The sequence below is a fragment of the Diabrotica virgifera genome, chromosome 1 (genome assembly GCF_917563875.1).
Source record: "Diabrotica virgifera virgifera chromosome 1, PGI_DIABVI_V3a".
Classification (NCBI taxonomy): domain Eukaryota; kingdom Metazoa; phylum Arthropoda; class Insecta; order Coleoptera; family Chrysomelidae; genus Diabrotica; species Diabrotica virgifera.
In genome coordinates this window covers 30,512,457-30,535,328 of record NC_065443.1, presented here as the reverse complement: position 1 = coordinate 30,535,328, position 22,872 = coordinate 30,512,457, and the positions used below count along the sequence as shown (strand labels likewise).

At 32.3% G+C, this 22,872-nt stretch overlaps 1 protein-coding gene across 5 annotated transcripts in view; it reads right to left on the bottom strand.

Moving 5' to 3' along the window:
* The window catches only part of LOC114328206 (rho guanine nucleotide exchange factor 11), a 767,005-nt gene that overhangs the window by 656,561 nt on the left and 87,572 nt on the right, over positions 1–22,872 (bottom strand). For all 5 annotated transcript variants that reach the window (XM_028276988.2, XM_028276990.2, XM_028276989.2 and 2 more), the window contains exon 4: positions 20,412–20,539. In XM_028276988.2, the coding sequence (XP_028132789.2) occupies positions 20,412–20,539 (128 nt within the window). The remainder of the gene's footprint in view (positions 1–20,411; positions 20,540–22,872) is intronic.

Here is a 22,872-nt window from a genome sequence, read left to right as displayed (position 1 = left end):
GAAGTAGCTGACACAGAGGGAGGTTTATCATTTAACAAGGCATGCACCCAGAAACAGATGTCTATACGATTTGTCGAGGTAGATAATTCACAGAATTTCAGTGATGTTAGTTCTTTTGAAAATAAAAACGCAACACATTAGATTTTAATAATAAATACACACTATCAGTGGCGACGCGTGACTTTTTCTAAAGTGTTACCAAAACCAGATATTAAATATATACCAGATATATTATATATTATCTATCTATATGTTTTTGTGTGAATTGTTCGTAAGGGGATTTTTCCGCATTCTCTATTTCATTTGTTTATATATATATATATATATATATATATATATATATATATATATATATATATATATATATATATATATATATATATATAATGTATTTTATAAATATTTTTATATATACAGTGTTCCCATACATCAAAGTTTGTTCGACTAGACACCGTGAATTTTCAGCTTGCTATTAATCAACTTTTTTTTGGTACGCGCGATCCAGGTCTATTATAAAAATAGATAAAATAAAATTAAAAAAATTAAAAATTTCAGAAATTATATAAAGTATCTACAAACTAAAAACATATTTGTTGTTTTTAGGTAAAATATGTATTATATCACCTTTATACTTTATTAAAAAATCCAAATTGTATAATTAGTATACTAATCAGTACATTCATTTGTCATTTTTAGCCTAAAATATTAAATAATTTTTATTTTATTACAGTACTACAATGTACTGTATAATCAATATGAATAACAGACTTCATAAATGGAATTATAATTATTACCTATAATTATAATTGCATTTATTAAGTCTGATATTCTTACGGTCGGTATTTTCTGTCCCGATAGACACCGGCCCTACCTAGCGTCACCAAATTAAAATTTGGTAACACCAATACGCGGTTTCAGAGCCATCGTCCCCGCAAAATTTTCAGAGACGATCCAGTCAAAGATCCTACTATCGTTGCCACTCACAGAAGTGGTAAACGGCGCGGCGCACGGTAAAGGCACAGTATAATAAATATGGAACCTCTTTATACTGTGGTAAGGGCGTATTATAATAACGTGCATCCGATTTTACATAAACTCACTGATATTTTCGTGCGTCTAGTTGGCTATTTTACTGAATTAGGTAAATACTATTAACAAATATTTCTATTTTAAAAAAATATAAATGGAATTATTTCATAGTAGTCATAAAATATTTATTTACAAATTTTAACTGTTACCAATGGTAACAATGGTTACATGGACGCTTCGCCACTGCTCACTATTCTTATCGGGCCTAGAAAAAAATAGCTTAGATTGACCTGAAAATATGTAGAATTGATAATATTTCTAGACTATGATCATCAACTTTAATTTTACATGTAGGTAGGTATGGCATTGTTTTTATTAGACCAGTGCATTTAACACTAAAAACACAGGAATAAATCTATTTCTAAATATAGTAGGTACATAGAGACTTGCAACTTTTTGCATTGTATTTAGGATTAGGATGACGTCTGGAAAAAAATCTACAATACAAAAATAGGTAGAAATGCATTATTACATTTTAAAGCGTATAAAACGCATCGAAAAATGCATAAACATGTTAAAATCAGTATATTAAGGGCCAGATTTTCTTATTTCGGGGTATTTGGGGTCACTGAACACGAATTTGCAATCAGAACCGACCTCCGAAGGACCTGGGTGCCCAGGGTTACTGCTAAGGTACGTCATCTAGAGTTTCGAGGGTTTGTTTTTGGCACTTAATTGATGCAAACAGATTACTCGAGATTACTGATATTGTGGAGCAGCAATGACAGAACAGTTACATATCATTTAATTTCTATCCATTAAATAGATCGGTGAAGGTCGTTATATCGGATCTTATACGAAATACTGAGAAATGCGATTCTCGATATGATTACCGGTACTCAAATACAAAAGTAACAAAAATAATCAAAGTAATCAAAGTAACGAATACTCGAAAGTAACTATAATCAACATCACTACACCATACAATACATAAACATATAATACATAAAAACATAATACATAAATACATATCTAGTATATTATAGACACACGCAACAACCAGATTTGACACCATTCTGAGGGTACATACATACTAGCATCACCCTCAGAATTGTCAACTAAAAGCCTGACTATATACCTACAAGATCGAGGCCAAGTAAGTCAACCGTCATTCGGAGAACTATAAATTTTAAAATAATATTTTTTGAAAACCATTTCCGGAGTGCAAATTTCAAATAAAAATTATAATTATAAAATGTAATTTTCATTACAGTCAATTGTGGCTTAATTCCCATATAAACATAATATTTAACTTAAATATGCCATAAAAGCAAACAGTTTACTCGTAAATTGAATTTCATTCAAGGATAATTATTTATTAAATTATATTCATCTTTGTAGATTAACTCATTCCCAGTTAGATACATAATATGACGTCATTTGTATATGGTCCAATAGGTCCGATTCAAACAATTAGGCGTGCACGTCATAGATTTTTAATGTTGTTCTGAAGCTATTTCCTTGTGGCATTTTTATAATGAATTATTTTAAATGGAAAATAAGTCACAATTTTACTAAAAAAATGAATTTATTAACGTTTCGACGCCCAAGTCTATATTATTTTGTATTTTGACAACGACACCCGACTTGGGCGTCGAAACGTTAATAAATTCATTTTTTTAGTAAAATTGTGGCTTATTTCCCATTTAAAATAATTCATTATAGACTTTCAAGCCAAAGCCATTTTTCAAAAAAAAAAAAAAATAGATTTTTAATGACATCACCCAATGGTACCTACAAGCAAATTCAACACAAGTCAAGTTCAGCAGGAAATCGATGTTGCCAAATAAAAGACATATATTTATTTCCCACAGCAGCTACCAGCTACAGTTGAGTCCGCGAGTCTTTACCCGTGCGTCATTAATACCTGGCGACATAAAACACATACTTTTTATCTAGCATCATTCTCTTCCACGCATGAAACTAATGACAAACCAGCTGCCGCCTGTTATTAAGTAAAAACTCATGTTATTTTTATGAACGATCTAGACTCAGTGCATTGAAAAGAGATAGGTACAAAGAAAGACGATTGGGGATGTTTTCACATATTTTAAGTACAATTTCTGAAGTTTTGGTTTGTTTACTTTTGTTCCTCTCAGTTTGTTGAATTTTTTACTGTTATTTTGTCGAATTTTTGCTATTTGAAGTTTTTTATAGTATACAAACAGTTGTATTCGCAACTAAATTGGAGTTAGAAATTTTATAAGTTTATGTTATTTTACGATAAATTTTGACAACGTACAAATAACCTCATTGTTGACAAAGTTAAAGAATACTTGTGTGTGATGTTCCGCCAAAGTGAATAAAATAACAAAAGGAAAATGTGTTATCAAATTTTTTTATAAATTGTTTATTTAATTATTAATCAATGATAATAAAATAATTTATTAAGCTACTTCAAATGTAGCTGTAATTATGCACCAAAATTTTAAAGCAAAACTTAAATTTGGCATTCTATTTATTTGATAACGTCAAATTTTATACTATAACCCGTGATCGGAATAGTACCCACTTTCTGTCACTTATTGTTGCGTTCAGTAAATTTACGACTTATTATTTATTTCGTATGCTTTAAATGATGACGCACGGGTAAAGACTCGGGGACTCAACTGTATACTGTTTCTCTTTTTCTTTAAGTGTAAAACAAAGATGACTATGTGTACTATAAATGTTAATCACATGTTGTCCCTTAGAAGGTTATGTAAAATTTTTGTTTATAGATGTGAACTTTTAAAATATAAACTGTCCTATGAAAGAGTCTGGGCACTAAGTACTTTAGTTTTTCTATTTGAATTTGATTCAAATTTTTGATTAAAAAACAACAATATATCTGTCAATTTGAAAACAATATTTTGTCATTATATTTAACCTCCAATATTATGACAGACGTCAGTTGCCATTTACAATATTTCTAAATATAATAATGACGTCATATAAACTCGTCACTAACTCTAGCCAATGAAATGCTCGCTGTAATAGACATAGCATGTCAGAAAAGTCTGCTTATTCCCTAGGTATCTTTTCAAATTTAGAATGTGGTAACAAGGGGAAAATTACGTGCAACCCTTATTGTATGACTTTTCTTTACCAAAGAATTGTTCAATTTATATCTCTCTAAGGCTAAGGAGTACTTTTTTTGCATAAAGTGCTTCATTGATATCAGACGAAACACAGAGAAGAGTAGAAAACGCAATATTCAAGGCACAAACTTTAGGACACAATTATTATTGTGCATTGTAGTATCGGAGGAAGGTACACTTAAGGACTGAAAAAACCAAATAAAATGGTATGGACGTAAATCGAGTTTTAAAAAAAAGTCCTGCAACAGTATTAAAAAGTAATAATTATAAGAAATAATGATATCTAATAATACGAGTTACGATGATAATAATTATGAAGTTATAACAACTAGACCAAACGTAAACGTACCTATATAAAATTCCTGTATTTCAATCACAATATAAAGTTTTTAACACTAAATCCGAACGGAGTCACTATGTTTTTGAAAACTGTTTAGTCACGAACATATTAAACAAATGATGAAAAACATAATATTATATTGTGGCTAACGATGACCAAGACATTTCTGTAAACTGTATCAATGAAATATAAGAACCGGACAGTTCGTCTGATAACAATAAAGCAGATTAGATAATAAGTATTATTATATCTAACAATAAAACACTGAAAACGTTAGTTTTCTATATTTCCACAAAATTTATTACAACTAAGTGACTACAGCTGTTTCGGCAGAGTGCCTTTCTCAAGTGATATAGTTTACAATGTGTTTGCCTTTTTAAGTCTTTAACTGAAGAGGTTGAGGAGTGGGGAGCTGTTTGTTTCGAGTTGGTCATTCAGAATTATATCCGTATTTTTCAATTTATTAATTTCCATAGATTCTAAAAAAGATAGCTTAAGGCCTTTATTTTGAATATGTAAAATTTGAAACTCTTCATGAAAGAATGATTATGATCTAGAAGGTGAAGTGCGTATGTAGAAGTGTCTGTTTTTCTATTGTTGAAAGCCCTTTTGTGTTCTGCTATCCGTTTGTCAAAGGTTCTGCCAGTTTGACCAATGTAAGTTTTCGGACAGTCACCACACGTTAGTTTGTACATACCACTCTGTAGTTGCTTTCTCTTTCGGCTTTTATTGTTCTTAATATATTTGCTTAAGTTGTTGTTAGTTTTGAAAGCTGGTGTTATTCCTTTCTTTTTTATGTATCTGGCTATTTTTGTTGTTATCTTGCCAGTATATGTGAGAGAGCAGAAGGTACTGGGTTCTTTCTGTGGTGGTGGATACACTAATTCCAAGGCTTTCTTATCAAGTTTTTGGTTTAAAATTTTCTTAACTGTTTGTTCGTTATATCCATTGTTTACTGCTATTTGTTTAATGATGTTTAGTTCTATCTCGAAGTTATTTTTTGTCATGGGAATTTCTGTCAGTCTATGTATCATGCTATGGTAGGCTGCTAATTTGTGTTGTGTAGGATGGGATGATGGTAGCAGTCTACCATAGCATGATACATAGACTGACAGAAATTCCCATGACAAAAAATAACTTTGAGATAGAACTAAACATCATTAAACAAATAGCAGTAAACAATGGCTATAACGAACAAACAGTTAACAAAATTTTAAACCAAAAACTCCATAAGAAAGCCCTGAAATTAGTGTATCCACCACCACAGAAAGAACCCAGTACCTTCTGCTCTCTCACATATACTGGCAAGATAACAACAAAAATAGCCAGATACATAAAAAAGAAAGGAATAGCACCAGCTTTCAGAACTAACAACAACTTAAGCAAATATATTAAGAACAATAAAAGCCGAAAGAGAAAGCAACTACAGAGTGGTGTGTACAAACTAACGTGTGGTGACTGTCCGAAAACTTACATCGGTCAAACTGGCAGAACCTTTGACAAACGGATAGCAGAACACAAAAAGGCTTTCAACAATAGAAAAACAGATACTTCTACATACGCACTTCACCTTCTAGATCATAATCATTCTTTCAATGAAGAGTTTCAAATTCTACATATTCAAAATAAAGGCCTTAAGCTATCTTTTTTAGAATCTATGGAAATTAATAAATTGAAAAATACGGAAATAATTCTGAATGACCAACTCGAGACAAACAGCTCCCCACTCCTCAACCTCTTCAGTTAAAGACTTAAAAAGGCAAACACATTGTAAACTAAATCACTTGAGAAAGGCACTCTGCCGAAACAGCTGTAGTCACTTAGTTGTAATAAATTTTGTGGAAGTATAGAAAACTAACGTTTTCAGTGTTTTATTGTTAGATAAAATGAACTTCCATCAAGTAACGGTCGAATCCATCAAGTATTATTATACTTTAACAATTAAGAAAGTAAAATTATAAGTAAATATTTATTATTGTAGGTAGTTGATTTTGTATATTATACTAGAGGGCAGGGCCGCGTTTAGGTTAATTGACGCCCTAGGCAATTCTCTAGTAGCCACCCTTCATGTACCATTTTTGCGAAAAAAAATTGAGGAAATTTTTAGTTAAATAAGAATATATTATACAGTAGAATCTTGATTATCCGTGTGCGGATTATCCGGGCTGCAGATTATCCGTGCTATGATTTTCTATTACTTAAATTGCATTTTTGAGATTTTATCAAAATAGCGTCACTGTAAATCACTCGACGGAAACTCTATACGCGGAGAGCGAGACTCATAATTAGAGTTCGGATTTAAAAGCATGAAAAAACGCAAAAAAAGCGCTTAAATAGCATAACAATTTTAGGAAAAAAAGCATTTTTCTATACAAAAAAAGCATGAAAATAAGCATATAAATTTTGACAAACCATTTTTTTTAAGAAAATATATATAATTATCTAGGGCCTCGATACCGTAAGGTACAAGAGGACGGCTTAAGTAAGTAAATAAATATAATTATCTCTAGGCTTAGCTTAAGAACTAGTAAAGACCTATTATAAATTTAATAATAAAATAGAATAAACAAAAAAAAAATAGATAACTGAAACAAAAATGCTTTAACCTAATTTTTATCGACATGCTTTAGATTTTAGATGAAAGAAAATGTATAATTTTTTTTATCTTATCTTTTATATCATTTTTGTTTAAAGCATGAAATAACTAATTACTCATTTAAATGTTCCATCGTAAAGTTTCGGCACCGATCACTCAAAACATTTTTGTATATCTAAAGGCTTCTTTCAACGTCCACTAAGGTTATCGGTGCATACTTATACTTTGCCATTACTGCCGGATCCATATTTATATCTTCAACGTGCTCTCAATTTAAAAACTGAAAATATTTTCTACATCTTTTGAATCCTTCGTTTTTTGTTAATACATCTTTGAATTTTGTTAATACTATCTGAACAATTTTTCCAGGGATACCTTCCATCTTTTTTTCAAAACTGTTTATTTTTTAGATCGACTCAACTAATGACATATGCTGTTTCTCCAAATATTTAATTGTTTCCCTCACAGAACAAAAGTTGCTATTTTATCGATTTGCTAGCAGTCTCTTCAAGTTTCAATACGAAGTTTTTAAAATTTTCGAAATATTCGGCGTAGTATAAAGCTGCATCTAACCATGTACCCCACCGAGTTAACATTGGTTCCGGTGGTAATGGAGTGTTAGGGAATCTTTCTCTAAAAAGTTGCATCCTTAAAGGAGCTTTAATGAAAATGTTTTTCCTATTTTTATCAACTCATTAACAAGGGCAAATTGCAGCCGTATAGTCTCAGCAACGCGATTCAGGTCGTGTGCTAGACACGTACAGTGAATTAGATTTGGATAACACACTTTAAGATTTGATGCCGTTTTGATCATATCTGGTGCAGCGTCGAAAAGCATTAATACTATTTTGTTGGTGGGCAAAGCCTCGGGAACATAAAAATTTGTTAAAGCCTCATTTACGAATCTTGAAACTGTATTGCTTTTTTTCCTTCTAGTTCTTTTGATCACACTAAACAACCCTTCGTCAAGATTTCTTCGTGAAGTACGCCTATGAAGTAATAGGGATGTTCACTAATTTTTAAATATAGTTAAATTCAATAGATTACAAGGTATATAAAAACGTAACAATCATAAAACTGTTTAAAAATGTATATTTTTTAAGATAAATGAGTTCATAATGTTGATTTTCTTGGAGGCTAGAAAAACGGTACCCTGCAGCGAGGCTACGGTCTGTGACGTCAGCAGTCGTAACGTCTTTGATCGACGACTAGTTTTGTATACTTATTTACGAAGTGTATTTGAATGTGCGCAGTTTTTTACGTACTTGATTATTAAAAATGAAGCCAAATAAGTGGTGTTTTGTTCCTGGGTGTGTAAATACATCAAAAAACAGTTCTGACAAGATTTTTATGACCGTTCCAGCCAATTTAAAACAGAAAAAGAAATGGTTTGTTTCAGCTATAACTTAAAATAACTAACTTAAAAAACTAACTTAATAAAATTAACACTATAGAAGTTTTCCAGAGACTTTCGGCCCTTGGTAATAATGTAATTGTTCTTTCTGCATTTACATTTTTCAACAATACTTATTAGTTTGCTCAGAATTCGAAAAAAAAGAATGAATTTAAATAGCATTAGACCAAGATTTTGCGCCTACCCCCTTAAGGAGTAAATGAAAACGTTTCGGGACCTCAAATTTGTATTCCTTAAACTGGGATATTCCTAAAACGGGATTCTAATAATACATACAGTAAAAGTAAACCTTGAAATAACTACATGTGGATGTAGGTATGACTTTATATTATATTAAAATCATTAATAATTTAGTGAAAAGATTGGTTGAAATGAAAATGTATAATACCCAAGTTCAAAAATATTTTTTACCTTGGAACAGTTGTCAACTCGAAATACGAAATAACCGAAATAAGATCTAGAGTTGAAAAGGACAGAGCAACATTTAACAACATGCATGAGAAATATTTTCACCCATTGCGACATAATATCTCTTTCACTAAAAATGCGGCTGCTAAAATGTTATTATTTCCGGTCTTGCTATATGGCGCAGAGCCCTGGACAATAATGGAAACATTAATGAAAAAGCTAGAGGCATTCGAGATGTGTGTGTTCCCACGTATCCTCAAAATATCCTGGCGACCCACACCAACGTACAGGTATTGCGTCGAATGGGAAAACAAAAAGAAATCTCTTTTACAATTAAGAAACGAAATCTTAAATATTTCGGTCATCTCATGAGGCATGATAAATATCGTATACTCCAACTGATAACGCAAGGTAAAATAGAGAGCAAACGCGGACCCGGAAGAAAATACACTCATGACTTAAAAACTTACGCCAATGATTTGGACAAAAATCGAACGAGTTATTCAGAAACGCCGCAAATGAAATTAAAATTGCCATGATGATAGCCAACGTCCACAACGGACAAGGCACATGAAGAAGAATAAAAATAGTTTTAATACACCTAACCAAGGTAAGGTAATAACCAGCCAATGTATGTATACAATATGCATGCATACAATGCATGCATACAACTTTCTCTATTTTTTTTTGTGGAGTATTAAGCATTTATTTTTTTAGCTGAAAGAAGACATGGAAAAGTATATGGAATATATACTCAGTAAAGCTGTGGTAGATTTATTTTTTTACAAGATGCCAATAAATCATACACCATTGTTACATCTACACTACAGTCAGTAGTTTATACGAATCGGCTTTCTGAAAACCTTCTTCCATTTTATTTGTTTATTTTTGTACCACCCAAAATATGTTCTTACAAACAGTATATCCACTTTAAACTAAACAAATTCACTATAAAACTCCACTTTAACCCTGATAAAACAAGAAGAGAATAAAATAAAATGACCTGAAACGTCAAACAGGTAAACAGTAACACTATGAGAATGGCGCGCGCTTGGGGTATGCAACTAGTGACGTCAGGCCAATAGAGAAGCGTTCTTGAAATTTAAAATAATGCTAGATTTCTAATAAAGATTTTTTATAGAAAGACCTTTTCAATTTTGTTGAAATTTTGGATAATTATTCCTAGGGTGTTTCTTAATCGTTTTACATATGTTTGAAATGACTTTTTAATTTTTTGTGAACATCCCTATTAGCGACGTATCTTTCACAAATATACGTAGCCTCGTCCACAGCAAATCAGATGTAATTGTTTCCCACTATTGTTTTTACTTTTTTTTTTAGTTTTATTTTAAATGCAATTAACATATTTTTTCGCAGAGTATTTTCATCCGGCACATGTCTCCGATAGTAGGTACTTTTCCAAAAATGATTTAAAACTTTCATTTTGCAATTTATTTAAAGGGAGATCACCAAAATTGCACTACCTAGATCAAAATTAAATTTCTGCTGTTCGCAAATGCAAAAAATGATAATAGTATATAAAAAAGCACCAAATAAGCACATAAATTCAAAAAAGGCATAATAATTTAAAAAAAGCAAAAAAAGCATAAAAAGGGCTGTCAAAATGACTTATTTTTGCATATTTCGTTCATATTTATAAAGAAAATAGTCCTGCTTTTATTATTTACCATAAGCATTATGCTTAGAAATCCGGACTCTACTCATAATGAATGATTTATTTTTCTGTTGTCTTTTTATGGTAGGGCTATATGTATGGATATACGTAAATATGTATTACAATAAGAAATAACGGAAGAAATCAAAATCAATGCAGGCATTAGACAAGGGGACAGCCTCAGTCCATGCCTATTTAATTTAATAATGGATGAAGTTATAGGTAGTGTTAACATAATGAATCAGGGATACAAAATGGGTAACCGAACCATGAGAATACTTTGCTACGCAGATGATGCAATCTTAATAGCCGAGAACGAAGATGACTTACAACGCCTACTACAAAAATTCAAAATAACCGCCGAAAAGTATAACCTGACACTATCCAAAGAGAAAACCCAATCGATGGTAATATCCAGGAACCCAATTAGATGTAAGTTAGTAGTGGACGACCATATAATCGAACAGGTAATGGATTGCAGATACTTAGGTGTGGAAATATCTAGCGACAGGCATCTGTGGCAAGAATCAAAACAGCAGGCAATGAAAGCAGCGAGAATATCTGGTTTCCTGAGGGATATAATCTGGCGGAATAAATATATGAGCACCGAAAGCAAAGTCCGCATTTATAAGACATGTGTTAGACCCGTACTGACATACGCAGCTGAGACAAGGGCCGAGACAACAAAGACCAAACAGATAATGAGAACAACAGAGATGAAAACCCTAAGATCCATAAGAGGTATCACACTCAGAGATAGAGTAAGAAACGAAGACACATTGAGAGAGCTAGGCGTTCAGGACGTAGTGAGATGGACAAGAGCGCGACGACGCATGTGGAGGGACCACGTAGATCGGATGGACCCTGAACGTATGGCGCATTGGGCGAAAACACAGAAGCCCAACACCAAGCGACCCATAGGAAGACCCAAAAAACGATGGTACGAGAGTTGGAGCTCCGGATCGCAGCAAAGACTGTAACAGAAGAAACAGGACATAGTCCTATTACAAGAAGAAGAAGAAATAAATGTTCGGATTATCCGTGCTTTTCAATTATCCGTGCCAACGTCCGGTCCCGAGAAGCACGGATAATCGGGGTTCTACTGTAAATGGATTTAAACTACTATGTTTATATATCTATAACAGAAAAAATTGTCATTCCAGTTCGATCACATCAGACTTTTTTTCAAAAAGACTTTTCAAAAAAAAAATTTTTTTCTTGACAAAATCGACAAATTGTTAACACGTTCTTGCGTCATACTTGATGGGAAATTATTTTTAATTCTTGACATTTTCGAAAATTACCTTTCAGCGGACACGTTGGCAACTGGGATGCACAAATAAATGTGCAAAGCAATGTCAAAATTAGGGAAAATATCTTTCAATCCACTTAGTGCAGTCACTGAAGGTTTTCACCTCCGATTCCGTTGAACCTCCAACGATTTTGATGAAAATTGGTGAGTAGTTACAGGATACCTAGGGTTACCATAATTTATTAAGGCCAAATCCGGACAGGGGTAGTCCAAGGGGTTGTAGAAAATGTAAAATGTGAATTTGACTGCGTTGCTACCTCTACATTGTACATATATGCAAAATGCATATGGCAGCATTGAAAGTACAGCTGTTCCGCTACAATATGCAACTAACATTGAAAATCTCTGCCAGTTTAAAATACATATACACCTATGTTTTAACATACTTTAGACCTAAGGTGCTGCGCAGAATGAAATTTCCCACCGTTGGGCCTAGTATTTTCCATTTTTTTTAGTAAAGCAAAAAATCCGGACATTTCTCATATCCGGACCCCAATCCGGACATGTCTTTCAAATCCGGACTGTCCGGACGAAATCCGGACGTATGGTAACCCTAAGGATACCCCAAGGAATAAAGGTAGCATAATGCCAACTTGCGATTTTACCGTGGTGGTGGATGCCATCCCTTCTCGGGGGTGAAAATTATTTTTTTTTAATAATACCATAAATCGGTAGAGACAAATTCTAAGCAAAATTTGTTATATGTATAAAGTTATTAATATAAATCAATACTTTGTGAGTTATTTAAGATCAAAGATTTTATTTTTTCGTAAAAAATGCATGCTTTAAAGCTGTTTTCCACGTATAACTCAAAAACTATAAGCTTTTACAAAAAAGTTATTATTACCAAAATTGAAGATAATAAAAAGCTGAATACACTCCTCACTTAAAGAACTAAACTAATGTTAATTCAAAGTGAGTTATGGCTAATTAATTGAATGTATATTTTTTTCGACGAGTAGCTTAAATAATGGGAAAACGATGCATTTTATAAAATATACCTGCTAAGCACTTGTCAAAGTACTTCGAAGTACCTATCAAATGAATTCCAGTAGAAGTTAATAGCATCACAATTAAGCAAGTTATGATGAAAATAAGAGAACCCTTTAGAACTTTTTAGGAAAAAGTGAAAAATAAAACATACGCCATTTCCACAAAAAATAAAATTTATTTCTTATATCCTTAGATGAATTTCTTTATATTAGCATAAGTAATGACTTCAACAATTTTGACCTGTTTAGAATGCATATTTTTGAAAAAAAGATATAATTTAAAAAAAAAATCAGAATTTTTAAAATTATCGTAATTTTCAATTTCTTTTGATAATAACTCCACAAATACTCAATATACGTAAGAAGTGATGTATGTATATGTATAACCAAATTTTATTTTTTTCTGTATCAAATATTTTACCTTTTTAATATTTCTGTAGGGTAAAAAATAACCGAGATAAAAAACGTTTAAAGCTTAAATTTTGCTGCGAGAACCATGTAACCGGGGTGATTTAACCTTTTATTTAAAAAAAGTAAGGGGTTTAAAAGATTAAATTCAACGTGGTTTAATAGCCGTTAAAATTAACTTTCAAATAGATTTTAGACAAACCAGATATCGTAAAAAATAACGGAGTTATTTAAAAAAAAACAATAACTTTTTTGGAATTTTGAAAAATATTTGGTGCATAAATTTTAATGCTACAGTATTTCTCATGATCATCTTTCAGTGCGTCACAGTTTTTCGATTTCTTTCTAACGCATTAAATTGTATTTGACAGAAAAAAAGGCACGTCGGTGATTACATTTCGTCGGTGACATTTTTATAACATTTATTCTAATTATTCTAGTTGTCGATAGATGGCGCCATAATAAAAAAATAATTTTTTTTTAATTAGATAATAATATTACAAATATAATCTGTATAATTTATAAGACTATACAAATCAAAGAAAATACCATTTTATAAATGCAAGAAACACTTTTGATTTGTTTTTAATCCAAATTGAAAATAAAATGTGACAACTGTCAGATTTAACTAAAATGTCATGTTAGAATAAATGTCATAAATGTGTATTATCACGGACTTACCCTTTTTCCTATCATTTGTTACGCACTGAAAAATGATCACGAGAAGTACTGTATCTACTTGTTCGGGGGCTCATTTGATAGATACCTATTTCTAAGTACGTTGACCAATGTTGACAAATAATAACTTTTGTGTAAAATCTTATAGTTTTTGAGTTAGTTATGAAAAAGCGGTTAAAAACATGCATTTTTCTCACGAAAAATTAAAATCTTTGATCTTTAATAACTCAAAAAGTTTTGATTTATTTTAATAACTTTATGTAACAAATTTTGCTTAAAATTTGTCCCTCTATCGAATTCTGGGGATATTTTTAATAAAATAATTTTCACCTCTGAAAATAGGTCGCATCCACCCCCGCGCAAGTTGACAGCATGTCACCTTTGTTCCTTGAGATATCCTCTAACCACTCACCAATTTTCATGCAAATCGATGGAGGTTCAACGAAATCGGAGGTAATAGCTCATATCCACCTTCAGTGACTGCACTAACTCTTCTTTAAATATTAAGATTGTCAATTGGTGATTTTATTGTGGTATCCAAATGACCCTTTAACTGAATGCATTCATGTATGAATGATGTATCTTGGTCGTCTTTATTTTGTATCAGATTTTCAGCTTCTTTAATAATTTCTTCATTGCTTAATTTTGGCAAATCTGTTAATAACACGAAGACGTTGATAAATAAGTCGATAAGATTTCAAACGTCTATTCAGGTCTCTTATCAGAGTGTCGATTATAATATAGAATGTGTGGATAAAAGTCTCATCACTAGCTGAAAAGTTTAGTTCATCATCGGCCCCCTCGTCAAATTAAATTTTTCTTTTCCTCTTTCTTATTTCTTTATATGTTTTATTTGGGCACAATTTTTTGGCTTCCTTGCGGTAAAGTAATTTGAAAGAGCTTCATACTCTTTAATGACAGAAGCCAGATCCATAATTTTTATATACAAATATTTTTTGTACAGTATTTTTGCCGTCCTCAAATAATGTGCCGCCCTAGGCATCTGCCTATATTGCCTAGTGGATAAAGCAGCCCTGCTACAGGGATTTTGAAAGTAGATAATTTGTTAAATGAAATTGGTAAACGGAAAAGTCAGCTCCACAAAAAATTAGTCGTGTTTAGAGTCGAAGTTTGACTTTTGAGTTATAGAATTTTGTAAATGGGTTATTATAACTAAAAATTGAGGATTTTATTTAAATTGTATCAAAAAGTATGTTAAAGTTTCCTAAAGGCATTATATGCTTCTTTTTATGAGCATTTTTCAGTGCGTCCCAAATGATAGAAAAAAAGGTAAGTCCGTGATAATATACATTTTAGTGGCATGACATTTTAGTTAAATCTGACAGTTGTCAAATTTTATTTGCAATTTGGCATAAAAACAAATCAATTCTGTTTACTGCATTTAAAAAATGGTATTTTCTTTGATTTGTATAGTCTTATAAATTGTACAGATTATATTCGTAGCGGATATACAAATTCGAAAATAATTTTTATTTCGATTATAGCACCATCTATTGACAACTAGAATAAATGTTATAAATGTCACCGACGAAATGTAATCACCGACGTGCGTTTTTTTCTGTCACATGCAATTTAACGCGTTAGAAAGAAATCGAAAAACTGTGACGCACTGAAAGATCCTCATGAGAAAAAACATAGACTATAGACTAAAGCCGGATAGGAAAAATTTGATAATCATTTTACGCATCGTAAGAGTCTTACTTAACTTGTAGAACCTTAAAGAAAACGTATGAGCACTATGCCGCCAATTTTCTGTGGCACATCGCTTGACGACGGTGGAAAATCAAAATTTCCACTTATGGAACGGATAAATAATTAAAGGGTACCCCGTTAAGATAGGCAAAATGCCCTCACTCCCAGAATTAATTTTTTTACATTCTATATGATTAAAAAATAAGACTCGGCGCAATTTTAACCCACGATCCCTTTCCCCGCCCCCACCAACAAAGACGTCATTTTTCGCTTTTATTTTTATTTAGGTAGAATGCAATCAATTTTAAAATTTCAATAAATTCTTGTACAAGAATTCATCTGTACTCATTAGATATCTTTTAAAAACACCCTTTAATTATCTACGCTAATTTCTTTCGGTTATTTAAATGTCATCATAAACAATTCCAACCTTCTTTCGTTACATAAACATTGTTGACCTAGATCGTGAGGTGTAATTATACATACAGCCACTATAAACACTTTTCAGGGTCGACGCTGACTTTGCACTTTTAAATATATTTATACAACCAAAACATAATAAGGGAATCCTCATTACACATTCCACATTCGTCATTCTATTTTATTAGATGTAAGATTATTCACATTAAAAGATAGTGTCATCTACACTCCGCGAGACGACGTTACGTAGGTTGTACCAGCTTGTACTCATGCGAGTATAATAAAACAACTTCAACAGTGAAACGACTATTAATCATTCCACCCCTCGGATAAGGGTTAACCACCCTTACCGGGAGAAGATAGCCCTAGTAATCCTGGAGTATCATATGGCGATCCTGCCAGGATCGCCATATAGTGGTTACTGTCACCCTGGAAGCTAAGGGTGGTAATACATCAGGTTCTTTTCAATGTTAAGTAGTTAAGGGAGAATAAACTTGGTGTTCGTCGAGGTAAGATGTTTCATTCTCCCTTAACTACTTAGCATTGAAAAGAACCTGATGTATTACCACCCTTAGCTCCCAGGGTGACAGTAACCACTATATTCTCACGCATAGTTGAGGCTTTTACAAAACATGTCTATTTTTTACAGACCCATATGTTGAGTGTACATAACATAAAAAAATTTTTTTTTTTGAAAAAGCGTATAACTTTTTTAATATGGCTGTAGGTCAATTTTTTTATTATGGGTATTTTATCAAACACTATATTTACATATATATGGTGGATATTACCTTTGGTGGATATTAAACGAAATAGTTCGCTAAAATTATTATCACGGTGAATGACAGGACGTGAAATGCATTTTAGATTTCCCTTGTCGAGTATTTTTTGATTCATAGATGGTGCTAGTAGCATCTTTGGTAATTATTTTAATAATTACCAGGAATGGATGAAAGGATTTGATTTCAGTTCAGTGCCTCTACCCAGGTGCTCCGATGAGGAAACGATTATTCCGAAATGCATATAAGGACATAGTAGAGGCTCTGTACTGTAATCAAATCTGAACCACCTTTTTTTTCTTTTACTATATTTATAATTTTTTTCAGATTTTTCCGTAAGGCTTGCCACCTTCAATAATCCAAAAAAACTGTTTTTCTAGAGGGTTTTTGAGAATTTTCCCTATTTTATAGACTTATACACAAAATAAAAAAAAACGGGGGTACCCTTTAATTTATTTATCCGGTCCATAAGTGGAGAGTTGGATTTTCCTCAGTCGACCCCACTGAAAATTGGCCGCAGAGTGCACATAGGACCGGGGGGCGGCGCTACCAGTCTGAAAAACTGCACAAAATTTATCAAAAACGAGTGTAGCGAAAGGCGACACGGGCGATAATTTACGGCACCATAAGAGCAATAAACCCATTTTTTGACTAACTCCTCCACCAATTGTAGATGAAATAGGAGTTAGTCAACCAATGCCTCGTCAGGTTTACTGCTCTTACGGCGCCGTAAATTATCGCTCGTGTGGCATTAGCGAACAGCTTCACGAGCGACAAGTTTACGCCAGCAGTAGCCGTAAAACGAACTTAAGCAGGCCGCGCACTGAATCGGCATAGAGCGATCGGCTCTACTAAGAGCAATCGGCAGATTTTGCTATACATGGAAATAAATGAGCCACCGCGCACCGCCTAAGAACGTTCGACTGGCCTGCTTAAAGGTTCCGCGGAACGGAATAGGAATAGCCGAACTGAACCGACTACGCACAAGTCCTGTATAGTACATTCTTTCACGTAGTCCTGTCGCCAGGGGGGTACAACGGCCTCCTTAATTCAGATGGACTTACCCAAGTTTTTTTTTTATATATTTTGACCCGTAGAATACGAATTTTTTGGGTAACAGTTGATCCGGATGTCGATAAGATTGTTATAGACAAAGAACTTGAGGAATTACATAACAGCGATTTCTCGCAAAACAAGACATGTTTTTTTGTATTTTTTGGGTCATTCTCAGCAAAAAATGTTCTGACAAGTTTTTTCGTAGGATGCATAGTTTTTAAGATAAACGTGGTTAAACTTTCAAAAAATCGAAAAATTGCAATTTTTGAACCCGAATAACTTTTGATTAAAAAATAAAATAGCAATTCTGATTATTTGCATTGCTAAAAATTTATTATTTTATTGTTAAACAAAGCTATAAATACCTAGTGCGTGAGTAATGTTTTCAATGATTTCTCATTTAAAATCGAACGAGTACTTAGGTAGAGTAGCTACAAGTGCAAGCAAGGCAATTTCTACGTAGCATGCGTTAAAACGCATTTATTAGGCACGGGAAACACTATGTGTTTATAGCTTTGTTTAACAATAAAAAAAATTAATTTTTAGCAATGCAAATAATCAAAACCGATATAATTTGACTTAAACTTTCAAATGCGGTAAGCAGAATTGCTGCTTTGTTTTTTAATCAAAAGTTATTCGGGTTCAAAAATTGTAATTTTTCGATTTTTTGAAAGTTCAACCGCGGTTATCTCGAAAACTATACATTCTACGAAAAAGCTTTCAGGAATATTTTTTGCTTAAAATGACCCAAAAAATACAAAAAAATGTTTTGTTTTGCGAGAAATCGCTGTTATATAATTCCTCAAGTTATTTGTTTATAACAATCTTATCGACATCCGGATCACCTGTTAGCCAAAAAATTCGTGTTCTACGGGTCAAGATACATAAAAAACTTGGGTAAGTCCATCTGAATAAAGGAGGCCGTTGTACCCCCCTTGCGACAGGACTAACGGTTTTTGCTGTAAATTTTAAAGAACCGCTTGGATTGACATGAAATTTGGCATACGCATAGCTAACATGTCAAAGAAAAAAAGTGATATGGTGCCGATGTGTGCTTTTGCCCTGGGGGTGAGAAAAAATATATGTCCAAGATAAGTCCCGAAATGGATAAACTGACTAATTTTAAGCAACTTTTGTTCTATAGAGTTTTTTCACCAAAGGAACACTTTTCGAGTTATTTGCAAGTGAATATGTTCAGTTTTCAACAAAATAACCACGTTTTTAGAAGGTATTTCGCAAATAACTCAAAACGTAAGTATTTTGTCGATAAAAATATTCTTAGCAAAACTATAGCCTATAAAAAAGTGGAAAAAACGGTGTATATACTAGGTCTCTATACGTAGCAAAAGCAGAGTTATCTGATGAAAAATAGGTCCATATTCGAAAAATTCCAAATAGAATAATTCAATGTGAAATATCCAAATAATGAAGCATTCTTGGGGAAAACACATTACAACTTTTTTAAAGTGTTTAAAAAAGCTTTATTACTGTTTTTATAAAAACAATTTCTAGCATCAAATGTAAGTAAGTTACGCTCAAAATAAAGTTGGTCCCTTTTGTTTTGGCAAAAAAAAATCGGGAAGATCACCCCCCAATTACCGCTTCACAATTTACTTTACTTATGTTGTGTTTATATGATCTGTAAGTTTCATCGATTCAAAGTGCTTATTTTTGAAAAAATTTGGTTTTAAAGTAAAATTTTTAAAAATTTTAATTTTGAAAAAAAAAATGCTTTTTTTCAAAATAACTTAAAAATTGTTTAGAGATACCAAAAATCTTAAACAATAAAAAAAGTCGGCTTTACTTTTCTGAATATTTTGTATTTTTTGTTTTTCTGTAAGACAAAAATTGGTTAAGATTCGGTGTTTCTAAATGTGCATACACTCGTCATAAGTGACTCGTTCAAATGAGTTTTCCTAAAAAAGGGGCTTCGTTTTTTGGTTATGGTACATACGTTAAAATATTCGATTTGGAATTTGACGAATATGAACCTATTTTTTATTAGCTATAACTCTGCTTCTACTAGGTATAGTGACCTAATATATACACCATGTTTTTCACTTTTTTAAGTGCTATATTTTTGATAAGAATTTTTTTTCGACCAAATACTTATTTTTTGTGTTATTTGCGAAAAACCGTCTGAAAAAGTGGTTATTTTGTAGAAAAATTAACATATTCACTCGGAAATAACTCGAAAAGTATTAACTTCGTGAAAAAACTTATAGAACAAAAGTTGCTTAGAATTAGCCATTTTATCCATTTCCGGACTTATTTCGAACATATATTTTTCACCCCCGAAAGGGGTGAAAACACCACTAGGGCAAAAGCACACATCGGCACAATATAACTTTTTTCTTTGACTTGTTAGCTATATGTATGTCAAATTTCATGTCATTTCATGTCAAAGAACGTACTATTTAGTAGTGGCTACTCAGGGTTTTCAATACTTACATCAACAGGCTGTGGTCCTGTTATTCGCGAAGACGTAGGAGTAGTAACCGGTCGAACATGACCTGGGGATCCCATATTCCTTTGAATATTGGATCTTTGCTGCACTGTTAATACCACTTGAGAGGAAGCTGTAAAAAATAAGAGGTATATTAAAAACTGTTTTATTTAACCCAAACTAAGTGTAAATAAAGCAACACTTAACTAAAACCGTATTTTATTTTTCCGATAAGATAACACTATTTATTATGTAGCTGAAAGTTTTTGTTATCATATTGCGAAAATCATGTCCTACGTATGCGGTGCATTTATGAAAAAAAGTAGATATATTTTGGAGTGTTACGGATTCAAACAATAAGTTTTGTTATGCATTTCCTAGTGCACTGTATCTACAATATGTAATTCATCATACAATTAAGTATTTTTAATGGGAAATAAGCCACAATTTTAATAAAAAATGATTTTATTAACGTTTTGACGTCCAAATCGGATGCCGTTGTCAAAATACAAAAAATATGAATGAATTAAACCAAAATGTTGTTGCTTAGTAAAAAATTCTTCTAATAATTTATTTAATCTGACTCATTTATATCGGCATTTTAAAGTAGAAGACTTTAAAATGATATTGCCAATATTTATGAGTTGCGTTCCTGGGACGACTTTACTGAAAGATAGTTCCTTCGATTACATGAAATCAACCCCAACTCAAGAATATCCATCACAAAAAAAACATCATAGCATGTGATCTGTCTTTAAAAAGACAACCACATGCAACGGTGACACTAAAATTCTCGCGTTAGAGATTCCATAGTAAATCACGAGATTCACGAGGGAAAACCAGGAAAAAACCTCGTGATACTATCCCGACATTAGGTCTTACTTTAGTTTACTCTCAAAACTAATACCAAATACTGACCTTAATTCTCGTGAATTACTATGGAATCTCTAACTCGAGAATTTGACTGTCACCGTTGCATGTGGTTGTCTTTTTAAAGACAGATCACATGCTATGATTTTTTTGTGACGGATATTCTTGAGTTGGGGTTGATTTCATGTAATCGAATGAACTATCTTTCCGTAAAGTCGTCCCAGGAACGCAACAATATTGGCAATATAATTTTAAAGTTTTCTACTTTAAAATATATAATAAAAATATGTCTGAATTGAAGATTTAAATAAGTCAGATTAAATAAATTATTAGAAGAATTGTTTACTAAGCAACAACATTTTTGTTTAATTCATTAATATTTTTTGTATTTTGACAACGGCATCCGATTTGGACGTCAAAACGTTAATAAAATCATTTTTTTAGTAAACTTGTGGCTTATTTCCCATTAAAAATAGTTAATTACAAAAATGACACAAGAAAATAGCTTCAGAACAATCATCACACAATAAACGGAAGTTTTAATAACAGACTCTGGACAGGTAAGTAAGTATATTTCCAGCAGAGTACTTTCAATTTACTTTAATAGAACAAATAAAAAGCTAATTATGTAGTTATGATCTATCACATATTACTTTACCTACGCCTCTGGTAATGAAGCTTTCTTAAATTCATAATAATGAGAGACCAATCCTTTCTCCAGAACTTGAAAGATACAAATATAACTTATCCCTTGACTACTTTCTTTTGTGTATGACTTAATTTTGTATATACGTGTAATACAGGAACCATATTGTTAGAACAATAAAAACAGCATCTGAATCACCACGGCAATACGGAAAAGATAATATCACTTCTGTGGGCGAAAAGTAAGCAAACACAAAATTTACGGATTATCATTATTAAAATGTGAACAACGGTTTTACATCTTTTTATTTTTTCGTTAACTTGAAAATAATATAAGTAAAATAAATATAAAAATGTATACCATTTTTATTCAGTTGCAATGCGAAGGCAAAACAATCTTACTTTTCAATCAGAATACGGAGTGCAGTCCAGCACTGTTAATCGACGATTTTCGACTCTTATTGGAGTCATCATCGGAGAGGCGTAGGCCTGCTGCTCCATACCCGAAGTGACCAACCATGAAAGCTTATCCCCACATTGCAACTGACGTGTATGGATTAGGTGACTAGCGTCATGTGGCAATCGAAAGGTAAAGTTTTCGATCCTAATAGCAACATTAATAATATTGAAAAATATTAAAAATATTACTAAAAGATCTTTAAATTGAAAACTTATTGGTCCATTTCCCTGGTGGCACCTCCAAGGCTTCTACAATATGCAAGCCAGATGGATGCTGCAGTGAAGACAAAAGGGAAGGAATTCTACACTATGCAATTCACAACCCCCGTCTGCACCTTGGTAAAGTTCCAACGGAAAATGGACCTAGTTACTCTATAGGAGTAATACTAATATAAAATAAATATAAAAATGTATACCATTCTGATACCAGAAAGTATCTTCCAGGAAGTTCCAGGAAGCTCTTGAGGAATGCGAAAGCGGCATCAAAGTGAA